Below are 18443 nucleotides of genomic sequence, written 5' to 3'. Positions count from 1 at the left end.
CAGTTGATGAGTAAAGCCATAAACCAAGGCACAAAGTCACAGTAGAAAGATATCTAATTCTCAACTGTTAAGTTATCAGTATAATATTAATAGCAGTAGCATGTAATATTACAGCACTTTTATACAAGTAAGATTTACTTTTATCTTGTATTATTATTTTTGCTGTCGCAGTGGTTCAAATGTAACTGGATTTGTAACTTACAATATCAGTTTGACACAGTATAATTTTTTTGTATGACTGTTTATTTTAATTTTATTGACATTTATACACTCCGACAATAAAAATCATCGATGAACCACATTTTTCATGCTGCTTTTTTTATAACATTCTTTACCTTTCTCTTCCTCACACCTTTACCTAAACTTAACCACCAATGTCGAAAAGTAATAAAAGAATTAAAACTACTCCATTCAGACGCGAGCTGTCAGATTTTGAGCGTAGAGGCATTGTTTGGCTCTCAAAAGCCGATCATACTCCAACTGACATCGCAAACCGTATGAAAATTCCTAGAACTACAGTTTTCGATACAATAAAGCACTGGGAGACTACTGGAACAGCCAAGGCAAAGACCAGACCTGGGAGACCAAAGAAACTTCGTGCAACAGACGTTACAAGTCTTTGTTTGAGTGTGAGACGTAATCCTTTTGAGAGTTATGGATACCACCAGGCAAATTTGGGAGCTGCTGGCGTTATTGTCTGTAGACAGACAGTTATCCGATACCTACGAGCAAAAGGCTTCGGTTCTTACACCCCTGTATCTAAACCAAAGTTAACCCGTGATCAGAAAAAGAATCGGTTGCGTTGGGCTAGAGCTAGGGCCAGTTTTAGCATCGAAGACTGGAGCAGAGTGGTGTGGTCAGATGAGTCGAGGTTCATGGTGAAAGGCAATGATTCTGACCCATCCGTAATTCGTAAACGAGGGGAGAGGCACCAGGAACGCCATACACTAACAACAGAAAAGTATGGAAAAGGTTCCGTGATGGTATGGGGTTGTTTCTGGGCTGGTGGCATTGGGCCATTATCGTTTATCGAAGGATCTGTAGACCAAGATGCATACGTCAATTGTCTGTCTAAGGACTTCAATCCCTGGTACAAACAATTGAATGAAGAACATGACACCATGTTCACATTCCAAGAAGATGGTGCTAGCTGTCATACTGGGTCCTACACGACGTGGTGGAAAAACCGTTGGGAGATTAAACGATTTGACTACTGGCCGTCGCAAAGTCCAGATTTGAACCCAATTGAGCATGTCTGGCATGCCCTAAAGGCCAAGGTTCAAGAGAGAAAGGCCTCTATTAACAATGTGCAAGAGCTGAAGGCCTGTATTCTTCAGGAATGGGAGTTGCTTGACCCTGGAGTTCTGCAAACTCTTGTGGCAAGTATGCCTGACAGAGTTAAAGCAGTCATAAAAGCTCGTGGTGATCATACCGTATATTAAACCTCATTTTTTTATTTTTATTCTATAATATATATACATTTCTCTATAACAACACAATGTTTGGTTTTATTTTGTCAACTTCTTGAGAAGATATAGCATAATGAAGTTGATGTATGGTTTATTCGGGGGTAGAAATCAAAGATTTTGTCGGTGATTTCAGTTTTGGGAGTGTATAACTATCGCCAATTGCCAAAACTTATCTACATCATTACCCCTTGCGGTTCACAATCTATGCATAAGTATGCATTGCTATGGACCAAAAGCACCATATATCCAATATTCTGATTTGTTCAGATATCTGCCAAACTTGAAGCGCCTAGACCTAGAGAGTATAACGTATAATGACATTCAGGCAGCGATATCAGCATCAGATAAAATATGGAAATCTCTGGAAAGCTTGAATATAACTTACGGCGACACTGATGAAATACAACCAGAGAAAAACGTACTTCAGTTTATAAATACATGCAGCTCGCTCAAGGAATTAGAAATACGTTATCGCGATCGTGGTTATCGCATAGAGCTTACGGTTAATGACTTTGACAAAATGCACCGAAACTTGCAAAACCTATCCTCTCTAAAGGCTGAAATATACCTTAGTTTTGACTTTCCGAATAAATTAAACACAGTTCCAAATACAATACCGGCGCTTTCAGTGACATCCCTAGATATAAATTCGAAAATGCACGACGATGGGCGCGAAGAAGAGGAAGAGGAAAACGAAGATGACGACTACGACGACGAAATTGAAAGTGAAAATGAAAATGTGAATGAGTGGAACCCTTGGTGGCTGTATTATTTTGGATACAAATATCCAAACTTGCGTTCCCTAAAGCTAGAAGCCAAGGGTATACGTGGTGACACTATAACTTCAGGTGAGAGGAAAAAGATCATATCTCTTTTTCACTCCAATGAAAACGCATTCCGACACCTGGAAACCTTCAACCTCAAAACCAACAGATATTTCGAGTTTTCTGACTTTATTCTATAGGAATTGTTGTGTGCATTAAGAATTCCACTTAAGCATTTGACGTTAGATGCAACGACTGATCGTGAAATAGACTGTTCGCACCCAATGGATGTTAGCAGAATCTTAGAATCCTTTTCTGGAACACTCGAAAGCCTTTCACTTACAGGGTTTACATATAGCCAGAGGAATCAATATACGATTCAAGAAATGTCCTCTTACTGTCCGTTTTTGACGAATCTATACATCAGTGGCAGCAGTTTCTGTCTTAATTTAGATAATCTACTGGACAAATGTGTGGCTCTCAAGCAACTGGAATTCTCTGGTGCAAGGTTGTTCCTTAGTCAAGGCACAACAGCCGAGGAGCCAGAGCAGCAGCAGCAACATGGATTGCGAATTCTGACGTTAAATAAATGCTCTGTAGCGGCTGAAGTATTCAATCATGTCTCTCTCAGGTGTAGAAGCTTGGAGCAAATTACTTTGTATACTCTGCGCATCATTGGATCTATTTGTGAAAAAACCGGGTGTTTGTTATTCGATATGTCACATATTTCCTTAAAGACTCTGAACATCGGCCAGGTTCAATACGCCACATCATACGAAGAGATTAGAGACGATAAAAATATTGGCCTGACACTCCTGTCTTGGTTAAAGGACATTCCACTATCAGACAAAAAGAATGAAAAAGAAAAAAAGGATGTGGATACAAAGTCTCTTGTAAATTCAAGTCACGGCACTGGCTGGTTCTATACATATTGGCGGATTGGATATAACACTTTACCCCGCGTGGATACTTTAATACTTCCAAAGAAAGAAGCCGATATCGCACTTGAATACTACCAAGACTTTCAGTCCAGCAAAGCACGCTCAACTTTAAGCCATGATATCTTCTATAATTTAGACTATCCAGGACTTGACTGGAAGCACAAACTTTATAAAGGATACGTCGAATGGAGATTTGGCAAAATTAAAGACCGTCCTGTTGTATGCGAAGCAGACGATGATCCGTATAAAGAATAGGCTATACAGTAGGCTTTGTTAAAATATGAAGTAAAACAAAAAGAACTTGCACAAATAATATGCTTTAAATTTTATTCTTATCTTAGTAAGACAAGTAATAAGCAATTTATGAGTACAGTAATAATCCAAGGCACAAAGTCTCAATAACAAAGTATCTAATTCTTAGCTGTCAAGTTATCAATATGAAAATAATAGTAGCAGCGGCTAGTATTAACGATATAAGCATTTTTAAAACAAGAACTTATAATGTATAATACATTACAAATAATATATATAATCGTGTGTGATTTAAAAGAGAAGGGCTTTAAAAAGGCATAAAAACTATATCTTATATATATATTATTCTGTAGAGTCAGAAACATATTTCTTCAACTTTTGTAGAGATCTGTAAGGTATATGGCTTGTATATTCCTGGAAGAAAAGGCTCTATTCACATGTACCATTGGGGGGAAGAAAATCTATATACTATTACTGGCTGCAAAATTCAAGCGTATCAAATCAGTACCCATAAATTAGGATTGCTTAACGTCTTAAAAGTGAAGTTGATCTGAACACAGGAATTCTTGGGAAAAGGCTTTGCGAACAGCTACCAACGGGGAGATCTGAGTTAGGCCAATTACCACAAAAAAATAGGAATAAGCATTATTATTCCGAAATAAAAATAGGTCTAATATCAAGTAATGACAAAGAAGGTAGCTCTGAATATAGAACATGAAATTGCGGTGTTTCTGAAAATGTGTCTCAACATCAATTGTTCATAGACTATAGCCTTATACAACCAATATCAGTTTCTATTGGGTTTCGGCCTAACTGTGGAACTGAAGGGAGCCGCTTGGAGACAAAGCAAAGGCTTTCTACGAAAGCTGGTCTCAATTAAGGTAATTTAGCGTATTGGACTCTGAAAATTTACGAAAGAAGGTTCATGTTTGCTAGGTTCGGCTCTAGCCTTTAAATATCAAACATCAGGTATGCTTTAGAAGAAACGTGCTAATAGAGTATTAAGTTCTAACTTTTATTAATTTTTATAAAATATAAAGAAAATAAGGGTTAACAATAAAGCATTCTTTTTCCTTGAACCAAACAGCTTGATCTACTGTCACATTGTAAGAGAAAGGAGTAAAGAAATGGCACTGTATGGTCCAGCTTACATATATAAGATAATAAATTTAAAGAATTATAAAGAATGGTACTATTTAAAAAGGTATTCGCTTGAGAAATAAACATATTTTCTACTGTCATTATCTTCCTTTTCTTTTCTTTTTTATAAAGCACATACAAATAGTGTTTCGCATTTTTAGTAAAAGTGTTTGCGTTATTTCTTTTTATCAGTTTTATCATGCTCTTGGTACTCATTTATCGTTTTATTGACTCTCACATCTCATTACGACTAGACATATGTACAAGATTTAAACTTTTTATGTATAAAAAACAAACAATGAAAACATCTAAATAGTTTAGAATAACCCAGAATTCTATACAAAAACTATCGAAATTCAACGGAGACAGTGCTATTATCGTCTTCTTGGTGCGTTGGGTTGCCATTCTCCGGGTACAAATGTATCTCCCTGTCCGGTCGGGCGAGAGGTTTTTTTGGTGGAAGATGCATCTTCAACTACAATCACCAACAATCATACATTACCTACTACTCTTAGGGTATATATATATATGTTAAAACTTACCTGAGGCATCTTCTGGCGGAGATCCTCTTTCGATCATTTTGGCAGGTTCTGCGGCCTCTTCTCGTTCAATCTGAAGCTTACGCTATATTTTGATAGTCAGTATCTCTATGAGTAAACCGATAAATCACCGACCTCTGCCCAAGCATCATCTAATTTCTTGGCCCTTCCTTGGACAATTGCCTTTCTTCTCTCTTCCATTACTAATTCTTGAATACTTGGAGGAGTAGGTCGAGTATGGCGCAACCAGGCATGCCATTGTACTACAAGAGAATAAGTTGGCAAGAATGTAAAATAAATAGGCCATTACGTTACCTGGTAAATGCGACTGTTCCAGCAAGGTCATGTCATCGTGGTCCTTCATCTGCACCCAACGCTTAACGCGACCACCTATGCGCATAGTAAGATCTGAGTGCATGTTGAATGGTGTTTAATGATGTAATGTACCTAGTGGATTGGGCATTTCCCAGTACTCGTTGCCTTCGAGGTCTTTGCCTACTAGAGCGTGCTTCTTCCATGGAAACCTGACTGTTTTGTATACTTCAGAGAAACGCTGAAGGAAAGACGATGCTGGTCGTGACATGATCTAGTTAAAGATGTCATTGACCTTTACCAGGCCTCTCTTCCTTCTTCCGCTCAGTGGCTTGGGGAAGTTCCTGTAAGTAATGGTCAATGCGCTGATTTTTTTGACTATCTTTTTTATACATAATTCTAATGTATCTATGTACACAATTTTCACTAATGCTTCGCACATAAAAAAATAATAACTTTTAAACAAAAACAAATCATAGAAAAACAAATATCAATTTTTTTCTGACACTTACAGTGTATAACGGTTTATTTCAGCAGTAACTACAGCAAATTTATTAGCTTCACTTTCTCCTTAGGTCTGGTACTGCAAACTGGAGGAGACTTTCCCTTTTCTTTTTGTAGTCTGTCGAGGGAAGGATTGCTCAAACTTCAAAAAACATTATAGTTTTTCGCAGCTTTCATACCAAGCTGAAAACGACATTCCGGAAGTTTAAAGTAGCTACTATATTTCTGTTTCAAAGACGACGGCGATAAACAGGAATTTCTTTAGTGAATTCGACTGTAAAAGCTATGGTCTTCAAATATAGTTGGTTTTTACACCTGTATGATAAAGGTTATTAAGTTCTACCTACGTTAAAGTAAAGGCTTACTCTTTTTATCATAATTCCGTTTTAAAACCGATACATCGACATTATCTGTATAAAGCATATATCACTAGTATCCTCTTGCTTTCTCCTTGAAGCTTTGTAACCCTTTATTTCATGTCACTTACTACGCCCCAAATGACTTGTGACAGATTTTATTATTCGATATTTTATGTTTAGAATATAACATCTGTAGCAGTAGCATTCAAATTCAGTTTTTTTGTTATTTAAATGCTTTTTGGGAAATGATGTTCAAAAAATCGTTTGAAATAGTAGCATTTTTCTTTTCAATAAATTGTACTGATACGCTACACTAGTATTTGAAAACAGTTGGTGAAGACAGATCAAAAGTTCAAAAAAAAGGGCAAAAAAAGGATAAAACAAGTTCAGGATCAACTTGGTTAATCAGACTAATTTATGACTGTCCGCACCTTTTTTTAAAAAAAACAATTGTTCAAAATTGTGCTTATAATGCCGTCTCTATCATTAACTGGGAATCTTTTATTGTAAATTATTCTAGATTTTGCTCCCTAGCACACAGTTTTCATCAAATACATGCTCTTCTTTTCAACCAAAATGACACTTGAAGAATACTAGTTATTTAGAGTCGATTAAAAAATTGACCTTTTTTTGCCCTTTTCTTTGAAATTTTGGTCTGTCAACACCAACTGTTTTAAAATATTAGGGTAGCGTATCAGTACAATTCATTGAAAAGAAAAGTGCTACTGTTGCAAATTCTCACAAAATCACAGAATTTGAGAAGATTTCATAATTTTTAAAAAATAAAATTAAAAGGGGGGAGTGAGATGAATATCAGTCATGCGGTCTATGCAAGAGTGGCGTTTTAGAGAAACCTTATATTTTTTATAAAATGATTGGGTAGGGGTAATCAAGTGTTTCAAAAAATATCACCACGGCTAGGAAAACTTTGGTGATTTACAAACCGGTTCGTTGGACGGGGTAGCTATTTGTTTCAGAAACGCCTTAGTGTTTCAGAGAATTTTTTAGATTTTATTATAAAATGAATTAGACGGGCTAGTTTTTTTTTACATATAAATTCTATGCTTTTGTGAGGCAAAAAAGGAGATACCTTCACCATTCATTTTGTTAACGGATCTAAATATATCCTAACATTTTCAGAATTGGTCAATACCCAAAAATCGCCCCGTTACTATTCGATTTTTAAAAAATCCAATGCTTTTCTAGACTCTTAGAAATAATTTCAACAAATAATCAATCCTTCACTATTCGTTTTATAAAACCAACCCCCCAAGACTCTCTTAACTCTAATTTCATAAATGCATAACTTACCCTTCCCCCCACTCTCTCACTCCCCCCTTTTAATTTTCTTTAAAAATTACAGAATTTCTTAAAACTCTGTGATTTTATTAGAGAATCTGCAGCAGTAGCACTTTTTATTTTCAATAAATTAAGTGCTGATAAGCTATACTAGTATTTGAAAACAGTAAAAAAATGGAGGGCCAAATATTAGTTCAATACAAAAATAACTATTTAAATAATAATTATACTATCAAATATACTCTTCTTCACTGGTAATTATTTCTAAGAATATTATATAGGAATATATTGAGCAGATGGTAAAAATGACCAAAAGAATTCATTAAATGTTTTCGAAAATGTAACTGCTGGGGTTACTTTTCTTTTGCTACATTTGCTAAAGTACATATATTTTGTGTAAAACTGAATTTAAATGTAACTGCTGGGGATGATCTTAAGCTCTGCACTGTCTTTCAATTACAAAAAAAACATGGCTTCCTCCACTACCAAACCGATCAGGGCGATCTCCTCTCTTCGGTCCTTCTCAACTTTACTCTCGAATCCTTTGTTCTCTCTATTCTCGCTTGTCACACATTTCTAGAGCTTACCTTACACTGCTCAAACTTTCCACTGGCTCTTAAAGTACTGGCACATGTCAATGATGTGATTGGATGCTTAACCTTGCGGACATCACTCGACCACAAAACCACCTAAAACTCAATGTTTGGCCCTCGAATGCTCGTCTTAATATGCACAAAACTTATGAAATATTCTTCTCGAGTAATTCCCTCCATCAGTGGAATGTTCTTCTTTAACAAGAAGGAATCCCGGCTTGGTGTGGTTGGCCTTCGCCAAAACCCGCGATATATTTAGGGTATCCTCTATTTCAATCCCCTGTCTAACGCAACCACGCCGTCAGCCAGTTTCTTACCACCCTCTGCATCTTTCTCAGAATTAACTCACATTTTTCCTCTCGATCTGTAGTCGATCAACGATATTAACATGCTCATTCTCGCTACTCTGTGGCATGTCCTTCGTCTCGCCCAGTTCCCTATTACTTTTTCAAGTCACTTCAATCCACAGTAAGTAAATTCATCATTCAGCGTATATTTCTACCCAGTAACGAATCATAATGATCGGCGGTGTTAGGAGTGTCTTAGAAAGCCTCAAGATTATGGGAGGATTAAATAAAATTGACAGAAGGGTATGTATGGTGTATGTGATACAAAACTGACTATAGTGAATTGAGAAAGGAAAAGGGAAGAAAATGAAGAATATCTTAAGATCAATTCAAGTGTGCTTGATCAAGACAGGTATATAGTAGAGCATGTGCAGCAGCAGTGACGGTAAAAGTAGAAAAGGCACATCGTTAAAAAAATAAGCCCAATACCCACCCCAAACTGCCCGTGAAACGATTCGAGGATTTGGTAGCTGTGAAGAAGGTGTCTTATATTTGGAAGTAACACGTTGGAAATAGAGGAGACAACTGCTGGAGGAAACACAGGAAAAGAGGAAGCCACTGGGAGAGCACTATCTTCAAAATTGGTCATACTTTAGAATAGGTGTCATAAGGTGTTTGGGTATTTTGGTGTCTAGAGGGGATACAGGAATAGGTGGTATTCTGGGATTACAAAGATGGTGGGGATAATACGGTGCAGCAAGCTTCCGCAAGAGATGTGAGAGAGAGGTAAAGACCGGATTAGTTTCCACTGTACAAAGGTAAGTGTGTAGGAGCTAGGACGACGCTTAGGCACGGTGTTTGCACGGGGGATATGGAAAGATTGTGAAGAAAAAAATTGGATGAAAGAAGGAGCAAAAAGAGAGGCCTGTAGAAGAAGAGAAAGAATGGGCCAAATCGGGTATCATAAAATAGGAGACATATGGAGATAAGATGTAAGCATATAACAGAACGGTCAGTACCTTGAACGGATAGCCTGGAAATATGGTGCCCTTTAGACAAGGGAGACATTGCTAGGCGAAGAAAAGGAGGTGAAAGAGAGTCGTGAAAATATATACTTGATATATTGTCATGGTACCGAAACTCCCGAGGAATGACATAAGAAGATGAGACTGGGTACCGTATATAATTGAGAAGAAGCGCCAGACAGGACGCCACCGACAATTCACTGGCATGCCGATATTGGGATATATAATTGAAAGTATTGAAAAACAAAGCGAAAGAGCGGTGGCGGAGAAAACACAGGGAGGACTGGAAAGGTGGGGAAAGAAGGTATAGAGTGGATCAGATGGTAGACAGGAGGGAGAACAGATCAATGACACAAGGTAGGAACGGATTCATAGAATGGAGAGTGAAAGCGTAGACGTATTTGCTGGAGGGATGGAATGAGCCAACAAAATTGTAGAAAGACTTGGATTTTGCGTGGACTCAGAATCTCAAGGCTACCAAAGGATTGAGAGAGGCAAAGAGTAGTGTAACTAATTGAAGGGAGACCTACGATACATGACAGATTTATATATTATGGAGTGAAGATTGACAAAGAAAGTGATATTGAATATACTAAAGCAATCAAAATAATAAATAACCATTATAAATTATGAACTTGGCTACCTTGTTTTTATATATATAAATATACTTTAAGTTTTCTTATGAGAATATAAAAGAACAATGTGAAAGTATTCAGTCTGTAGGTGTATATCTTATATATACGCATGTCACTTTACAGGATAACAAAGGAATGAGAACAATACAATATATAATTTATATAAATTTGGTTTTTACTTTATTTTCTAATTCATTTCATTTCATTTTTTAAAAGGGCCTATTATACAGCCTATTTACTAACGCTCGACAAAATCTGATTCACATATATAAGGACGGTATTGAATTTTGCCAAATCTTAGTTCGGCGTAACCTTTGTAAAGTTCATACTTCCAGGCGTCAGTCAGGTCGTCTCCATTATACGAGCTGTCATCAATTGAAATCGCATCGATTTGGTTGGATTGAAAGTTTTTATAGTATTCAATCGCAATATTGGCTTCATCCTTTGAAATTTCTGTAGTGCTTAGGGTCTCTTCCCCAGTATATTCCATATCATTATATGTGTAGAGCCATGTGATATTGTTACATTCTGTTCTCGGGTAGTTTGAATCTATTTCTGTTCTTTTTATTGTGTCCCTTTCATTTGACAGCGGATTGTCATGTAATTCAGATACGAGTACCAGACTGGCCCAATCGTCATAACTATGTACTCGGTCTGATCCGTGGAATTGAACCTGGCCAATTTTCAAAGTCTTTAAGAAAGTATGTGACATGTCGATTAACAAACATCCGGTTTTTTCGCAAACAGATTCGCCAATCCACAAAGACCTCAAATCCATACGTTTCAGATTTCTACATCTGAAAGAGATGCAAGTAAGTACTTCAGGCGCTATAGAGCATTTCTCCAATGTCAAAGATCGAAGGCTATGCTGATGCTGATCTGTCTCTTCAGTTGTCGTTCTTGACTTAATTAACAATCTTCCACCACAAATTTCTAGCTGTTTGAGGGCCACACATCTGTCCAATATGTCATCTATATAAAGCGACACATCGCTGCCGCTGATGCAAAGGTTCGTCAAAAACGGGCAGTAAGAGGGTATTTCCATGACTGAATTCTGGTCCACCTCTCTATATAAAAACCCTGTAAGAGAAAGAGTCTCGAGTGTTTCAGAAAAGGATTGTATAATTCTGCTGAAATCCACTGGGTTTGAATCGTCTACTGCGTAATTATTTGTTGCATCCAATGACAAATGCTTAAGAGGAACTCTTAATGCACAAAGCAATTCCCATAAAATAAGATCGGAAGACTCGAAATATCTGTCGGTAGTGAGATCAAATGTTTCAAGGTGCTGAAATGCGTTGGGGTTGGATCGAAAAAGAGATATCATTGTTTGCCTCTCGTCTGAGCTTATCGCATCAGAGCACATGTCCGTAGCTTCTAGCTTTAGATATCGCAAGTTTGGATACTTGTAGCCAAAATAGTATAGCCATAAAGGATTCCATTCGTTCCAGTTTCTACTAAATTCACCGTCATGGTTTTCGTATTTTTTCGAGTTTATATCCAGGGACGTCACGGAAAGTGCCGGCGTCGTATATGGAATTGTGTTCAGTGTAGTCAAAAAGTCAGAACTGAGATACATTTCAGCGTCAATAAACGATAGGCTTTGCAAGTTTTGGTGCATGTTGTTAAAGTCCTCCACACCGAACTCCAAGCGAAAACCATCTCCGTACTTAATTATTTGTAATTGTTGGAGCATGTTACATGTATTTATAAATTCAGGTAGTTCTTTTGTTGATTGTCTTTCTGTATATGCGCTGTAGTTTACTATCAAAATTTCCAGAGAATTCCATACGTTGTCTGATCTTGTTGTATCTGTGTAAATATATTTATATATTTCACCGTTTAAATGCAGGCGCTTCAGGTTTGGTAGGTATCTGAATAATTCAGAGAATTGTATCGCTAATATTTCTGGCGCAGAGCAATAATAATTTACGTGTAGACTGTAAACCCAGGGGCCGCGAAATATGGATGTACTTTGGGAGACTTTAACCATGTCGATAAGATTTTCCAAGCTATCACAGTCATGAATATATATGTTTTTCCATAGGGCCTTTTGAAACGGGTATCTCCATCCCTTGCACGTAAGAGCACATGAGCGCCTGTCTTTTGCCCGGACTTTATGAGCAATCTGCGTAAGAATTTCGAATGGAAGCTCTGATGCTTTCATAAAAATAATTATATAGAGGGAAAGAGAGAGAAAGAGAGAGAGAGAAAGATGGGAGGTAGAGTTAAAACCGATTTTTTTGTATTGTTTATTAAGGGTATAAACCCGAAAAAAAAAACAAATATATACATATCAATAAAATTACAATCGAAAGCTAGCAGAAATTACTGCGCCAAACTGATCATGTGAGTTACAATTCTGGTTACATTTGAATCATTGAGGTAACTATAAAGATGTACAAGGCGCATCAATTTCTTACACAAAAATAATTGAAGATAAAAGATATTGTTAGTATACAAGTGGTGTCGAAAGAGCATGCTCATGTATGAATATACTCAAGATCAAATTGCTATCTTCAGCTCAGGCTGCTGCATTTTCATTTTTGCTTTTATTAAAAGTATTGTACCGTGAGTATCCAATAAACTAGCACCTTGTTAATTCTGCTTTTGTAACACATTATCCTTTTTCTAAGTGCAGACAAAAAAGAAGACAAACTCGGGGATGTAAAAATGAATGACAGTCAACCGAGACCAATTTTGTTTCTGTGTGCAACTACAGATGTCATTTTTTTTATAATATATCAATAATAGCCACGGAACAATTGAAGAGTGCACAAGAAGAGTTCACTAACCTATGTTGTGAGATTGCAAATTCAAATGTACAATCCAAGTCAGAATAGTTACCTCATTATTTTTATGTACATAACTGAACAGACCAAAGTTAGATATTTTATTAATCAGACTATGTGCCCTGGTTTTATGACTTTGCTCATTCACCGTTTATATCTTGCCTTGTTGCGCTCGAAATTAAACTTGCAGTGTATTATTCATGTAAATTTAGGGTTTATTTTATCTTTTATCTTATTTTGAACAGATACTATTATACAGCCTATTATCTATAGTAAATCATCGTCTGATACACATATAACTTGAACAGCTTCGATCTTGCCAAATTTCAATTCGCTATACTCTTTGTCAAGTTCGTGATTTTTGCTCATTTCGGAGGGTTTTTCATTATACAAGCTAGCATCTTCTAACGTTTAACTGATTTTTATCGACTCAAAGTTTTGATAGTATTCAAGTGCGGCATTGGCCCCTTTCCTAGTAAGTTCTAAGCTCTTTACGCCATGATCCCCAAAATATTCATAGTACCCATATGTATAGAACCAGCTAATTTAGTGATTTTCTACCATAGGGCACTCTGAGTACATCTCCTTTTCTTTTCTTTCGTTATTTTCATCCGACAATGAATTGTCGTTTAATTGAGGCAGGAGTGTCAGACTGATAACAACATCTTGATACATTCCTTGGTTTGATGTTCCATATCGAAGCTTACTGATATTCAAAGTCTTTAAGAAAGTATGTGACATATCGACCAGCAGGTATCCGGTTTTTTCACAAATAGATCCCTCAATGAACACAGTATCCAAGCTCATATTATTCACGCTTCTACATATGCAAGAGAGGTAATTGCATACTTCAGCGACTACAGATCATTTACGTAAAGTCAAAATCTGCAGTCCGTTATACTTTTTCTGTTTTGAGTCCTCGTTTGTCATGTATCGATTAGTGAACAATGTTCCACCGTGAAATTTCAGTTTCTCGAGTGCCGCACATCTGTCCAATAGATTATTAAGATTATGGGATACATTGCTGCCACATATGGAAAGATTTGTCAAAAACAAATAGTAAGAAGATAGTTCCAAAGGCACACCTTCATTCTTATTGTTATACAAAAACCCTGTAGCCGAAAGTCTCTCGAGTGTTTCAGAAAAGGATTGAATAATGCTGCTGGAATCTATTGGGTCTGAATCGTCTAATCCATTGCTATATGTTGCATCCAGTATCAAATGCTTAAGAGAAACTCTTAATGCAGACATCGGTTACCATAAAATAAGGCCAGAAGACTCGAAATATCTGTTCGAAGTGAGTTTGAATGTTTCAAGGTGTTAAAATGCGTTTGGTTCGGATTGAAAAAGAGATATCATTTTTTGCATATCGTCAGAACTTATTGGATTAGAACATATTTCTGTGGCTTTTAGCTTTAGAGAATGCAGGTTTGGATACTTGTAGCCAAAATAGTATAGCTATAAAGGATTCTATTCATTCTGGTTTCTACTAAATTCACCGTCATGGTTTTCGAATTGGTTCGAGCTTATATATAAGTATGTCATGGAAAATACTGGCCTTATATTTGTGATTGTATCAAATGTAGTCGAAAAGTCAGGGTTGAGATATATTTCAGCCTTTATAAACGATAGGGTTTCCAAGCTTTGGTGCATGTTGTCAAAATCGTCCACCCTAAATCAATTGCTATAACCATCTCCATACTTGATTATTTATAATTATTGGAGCATGTTGCATGCATTTATAAATTCAAGTAAGACCTTCGCTGTTTGTTTCTTTGTACCTTAATGGTATCTTAATTTCAAACTTTCATGAGCTTTTCCAGCTTCAGCTTGCCTACAACCCCTAATTCCGATGAAGAACGACACTTGTTCCGCCAAGAAATCGCAGAACTTATGTACAAACGTGTGATAGAGAATGAGCCCAAGAAATCGCCAGGCTTCACCAGTCCCATGTTCGTGATTCCAAAGCAAAATGGTGGGCACCGACCAGTGTTCAACCTGAAAAACCAGAACAAACACATAACAGCTCCGCATTGAAAGATAGAGACGTTACAAGAACTATATAAGTTGGTTCTTCTGCAGGATTTTCTGACATCTCTGAATCTCTCGGGCGCCTTCCTCTATATACTGGTTCACGAACCATCACGGAACTACCTCCAGTTCAAGCGGGAGGATTCGACATACCATTTCAGGGCATTTCCTTTCGGTTGATCTGTAGTCCTTTGGTTATTTACAAAGATTATTTGACCAATTCTAGAGGGAGCCTGCAAACAGGGGATCAGAGTCAGTATCTACTTTTCCTAATATTGAGATACTAACCTAGAATCAGTCCCAAATACATCAGCACCGATTTGGCCGAGCACTATATGACATCCTCTCTCATTTCAATTAGCCACAGACTCGCCCATAATACTGAGAGACGAGGACATATATTGGCTTCTCCCAAGATCCCGTGGCTGTTAAAGAACCCGACCTAAAAATTCGGTGTATTCAGGATCTCGGGCACAAGTATGAAGAGATAGGTTTGAGTGAGGAGGCACTCAACCTGCTTATAGAAGGTTCTTTAACTAATACACCGACAAACCGTGTGTACCAAAGAGGTCAACATCTGTTCATCACCTGGGCTCTTCAACATGATGTTTTTCCGACAGAATTTTTCGCCCAAGATTTGGTTAGTTTCCTGGTGTATTTCCATTCCTGTGTATATAGTCTGGCAGCAATAAAGAATCATCGGATGGACATTTTGAAGTTACACATTTAACCAAGTAGTATACGGTAGTATGAAGACATATACTTTCTTTTTGTTTGTCTCCCATACAAAAGACACTCGATTTCGACAGACCAAACCCACAGTTAATATTGGACCAACTTTATTATACATAGCATCAACTGTTTCCTCCACGAGTACATCTCTCCCCCCCACTATCACAGAAGTCAGCGTTTCTTCTAGCCATGGCTACCTTTCTACGACCTTCCGATTTCTCAAAACTTCGGTTGTTTTCCGCCACCGTCAACTTCACATCTGGTGCGCTCACTTTTGATGTTTTGGCACCCAAAGAAAGTCAGAAAGGACGGAGAATAGGGAAGACGATAATTATCTAGAAGCATGCAGCCGCTAGTCTCTGCCCTGTTCGTACCTTTTGCGCTCTCCGTGACAATCCTAAAGCACAATTCGCCCACAAGAGGCATTTTTCGTCAAAGTCAACCAACCAAGCCGAGCAGTACAGACTTCTACAATTTCTCCTTGAATTAGAAATTCGCTACCCAGGTAAACACACTACACAGTATCAATTAGATCGATAGCCCCCTACCTTGCATTGGAGTGTGGAATACTTGCAGTATATATTGTAGCTCTTGGAAGCTGGTCTTAATAAGATACATTCTAAAACTATCACAGACGAAACCACAAGTCTTCTGCAAACTTCATCAGTATAATCTTACAAGTTCCAGTTGGTATTTCAGATGAGAACGGCGATGAATTTTCTGATGTGAACGAGCCCACGGAAAATTGAACTCTGAATCAGCAATTGTTTATTCGCAGTTCGTTTGACGGTCTCACCCGAATTTTGGAAGAGCCATTGTTCCTTCCCAGCTAGTTTTCTGGTATATCTACGAAATTATTTATTTATTTATTTTTTAAAAAAAAGCAATATTTAAATGGTTTCAATAAAAACAACTTTTCCGATAAGGAGTTCCATAAGCACCCTTTACCTGTATATTTATTTTCTATTCATCTTGGTTATAAATTTGCTCTAAAGATTAAACTGATTCTTGTTTTTTTAACCTACAAGTATGTAATTAGTAACAAAGAATTAGAAAATGATTAGGGTGTCTGCAGAAGTAGTATTTAAATTCAATTTGCTTATTAATTAAATGATTTTTGGAAAATGCCGTTAAAAAACTCTTCTATAATTAAAGTATTTCTAACAACAATATATTTTTAAATTTTTAAATTTTTATCAGTTGGAGCATGGAAATCACATACATAATTTTAAAAAATAAAATCATCTTAAGAAAAGAAGAGTGTGTTTGAAAATATTATTATTTTTCAAGTGCTTCATTTTTATTGAAAGTTAAAGTGAAAGTAAAAGTGCTACTGCCGCAGATTCTCTAATAAAATCACAGAGTTTTAAGAAATTTTGTAATTTTTAAAGAAAATTAAAAGGGGGGAGTGAGAGAGTGGGGGGAAGGGTAAGTTATGCATTTATGAAATTAGAGTTAAGAGAGTCTTGGGGGGTTGGTTTTATAAAACGAATAGTGAAGGATTGATTATATGTTGAAATTATTTCTAAGAGTCTAGAAAAGCATTGGATTTTTTAATAAACGAATAGTAACGGGACGATTTTTGGGTATTGACCAATTCTGAAAATGTTAGGATATATTTAGATTCGTTAACAAAATGAATGGTGAAGGTATCTCCTTTTTTGTCTCACAAAAGCATAAAATATATATGTAAAAAAAAACTAGCCCGTCTAATTCAATTTATAAAAAAATCTAAAAAGATCTCTGAAACACTAAGGCGTTTCTGAAACAAATAGCTACCCCGTCCAACGAACCGGTTTGTAAATCACCAAAGTTTTCCTAGCAGTGGTGATATTTTTTGAAACACTTGATTACCCCTACCCAATCGTTTTATAAAAAAAATATAAGGTTTCTCTAAAACGCCACTCTTGCATGGACCGCATGACTGATATTCATCTCACTCTCCCCTTTTAATTTTATTTTCTAAAAATTATGAAATCTTCTCAAATTCTGTGATTTTGTGAGAATTTGCAACAGTAGCACTTTTCTTTTCAATAAATTGTACTGATACGCTACCCTAATATTTTAAAACAGTTGGTGTTGACAGACCAAAAGTTCAAAGAAAAGGGCAAAAAAAGGTCAATTTTTTAATCGACTCTAAATAACTAGTATTCTTCAAGTGTCATTTTGGTTGAAAAGAAGAGCATGTATTTGATGAAAACTGTGTGCTAGGGAGCAAAATCTAGAATAATTTACAATAAAAGATTCCCAGTTAATGATAGGGACGGCATTATAAGCACAATTTTGAACAATTGTTTTTTTTAAAAAAAGGTGCGGACAGTCATAAATTAGTCTGATTAACCAAATTGATCCTGAACATGTTTTATCCTTTTTTTGCCTTTCTTTAATCTTTTATTCTGTCTACTCCAACTATTTTCAAATATTAGTGTAGCGTATCAGTACAATTTATTGAAAAGAAAAGTGCTACTGTTGCAAATTCTCACAAAATCACAGAATTTGAGAAGATTTCATAATTTTTAGAAAATAAAATTAAAAGGGGAGAGTGAGATGAATATCAGTCATGCGGTCCATGCAAGAGTGGCGTTTTAGAGAAACCTTATATTTTTTTTATAAAACGATTGGGTAGGGGTAATCAAGTGTTTCAAAAAATATCACCACTGCTAGGAAAACTTTGGTGATTTACAAACCGGTTCGTTGGACGGGGTAGCTATTTGTTTCAGAAACGCCTTAGTGTTTCAGAGATCTTTTTAGATTTTTTTATAAATTGAA

General features: G+C 36.5%; 5 protein-coding genes across 5 annotated transcripts; 2 read left to right on the top strand and 3 right to left on the bottom strand.

Moving 5' to 3' along the window:
- Window positions 1–1683: 1683 nt before the first annotated feature.
- PHYBLDRAFT_65914 (hypothetical protein) lies at window positions 1684–4642 on the top strand (the record flags this gene model as incomplete). The annotated part of the gene is made up of 8 exons (XM_018441554.1): window positions 1684–2317; window positions 2480–3416; window positions 3516–3523; window positions 3780–3816; window positions 3967–4121; window positions 4198–4307; window positions 4467–4532; window positions 4631–4642. The coding sequence occupies 8 exons, from the start codon at window positions 1684–1686 to the stop codon at window positions 4640–4642; spliced, it is 1959 nt and encodes a 652-aa protein (XP_018291350.1).
- A 298-nt stretch (window positions 4643–4940) lies between these two features.
- PHYBLDRAFT_65913 (hypothetical protein) lies at window positions 4941–5688 on the bottom strand (the record flags this gene model as incomplete). Its single annotated transcript, XM_018441553.1, has 5 exons — window positions 4941–5041; window positions 5109–5190; window positions 5241–5368; window positions 5421–5513; window positions 5553–5688. 5 exons carry the CDS (start codon window positions 5686–5688, stop codon window positions 4941–4943), a joined length of 540 nt encoding a protein of 179 aa, XP_018291349.1.
- A 4669-nt stretch (window positions 5689–10357) lies between these two features.
- Window positions 10358–12286, bottom strand: PHYBLDRAFT_145707 (hypothetical protein; the record flags this gene model as incomplete). Its single annotated transcript, XM_018431519.1, has 1 exon — window positions 10358–12286. The coding sequence occupies one exon, from the start codon at window positions 12284–12286 to the stop codon at window positions 10358–10360; it is 1929 nt and encodes a 642-aa protein (XP_018291348.1).
- A 1036-nt stretch (window positions 12287–13322) lies between these two features.
- PHYBLDRAFT_145706 (hypothetical protein) lies at window positions 13323–14162 on the bottom strand (the record flags this gene model as incomplete). Its single annotated transcript, XM_018431518.1, has 3 exons — window positions 13323–13400; window positions 13473–13731; window positions 13813–14162. The coding sequence occupies 3 exons, from the start codon at window positions 14160–14162 to the stop codon at window positions 13323–13325; spliced, it is 687 nt and encodes a 228-aa protein (XP_018291347.1).
- Window positions 14163–14720: 558 nt separating this feature from the next.
- Window positions 14721–16423, top strand: PHYBLDRAFT_145705 (hypothetical protein; the record flags this gene model as incomplete). Its single annotated transcript, XM_018431517.1, has 6 exons — window positions 14721–14886; window positions 14979–15194; window positions 15359–15582; window positions 15795–15953; window positions 16014–16179; window positions 16356–16423. 6 exons carry the CDS (start codon window positions 14721–14723, stop codon window positions 16421–16423), a joined length of 999 nt encoding a protein of 332 aa, XP_018291346.1.
- Window positions 16424–18443: the final 2020 nt, after the last annotated feature.

Source organism: Phycomyces blakesleeanus (genome assembly GCF_001638985.1).
Source record: "Phycomyces blakesleeanus NRRL 1555(-) unplaced genomic scaffold PHYBLscaffold_11, whole genome shotgun sequence".
NCBI classification, from domain to species: domain Eukaryota; kingdom Fungi; phylum Mucoromycota; class Mucoromycetes; order Mucorales; family Phycomycetaceae; genus Phycomyces; species Phycomyces blakesleeanus.
The sequence above is the reverse complement of the archived record's forward strand: the minus strand, read 5'-3'. Positions and strand labels throughout refer to the sequence as shown.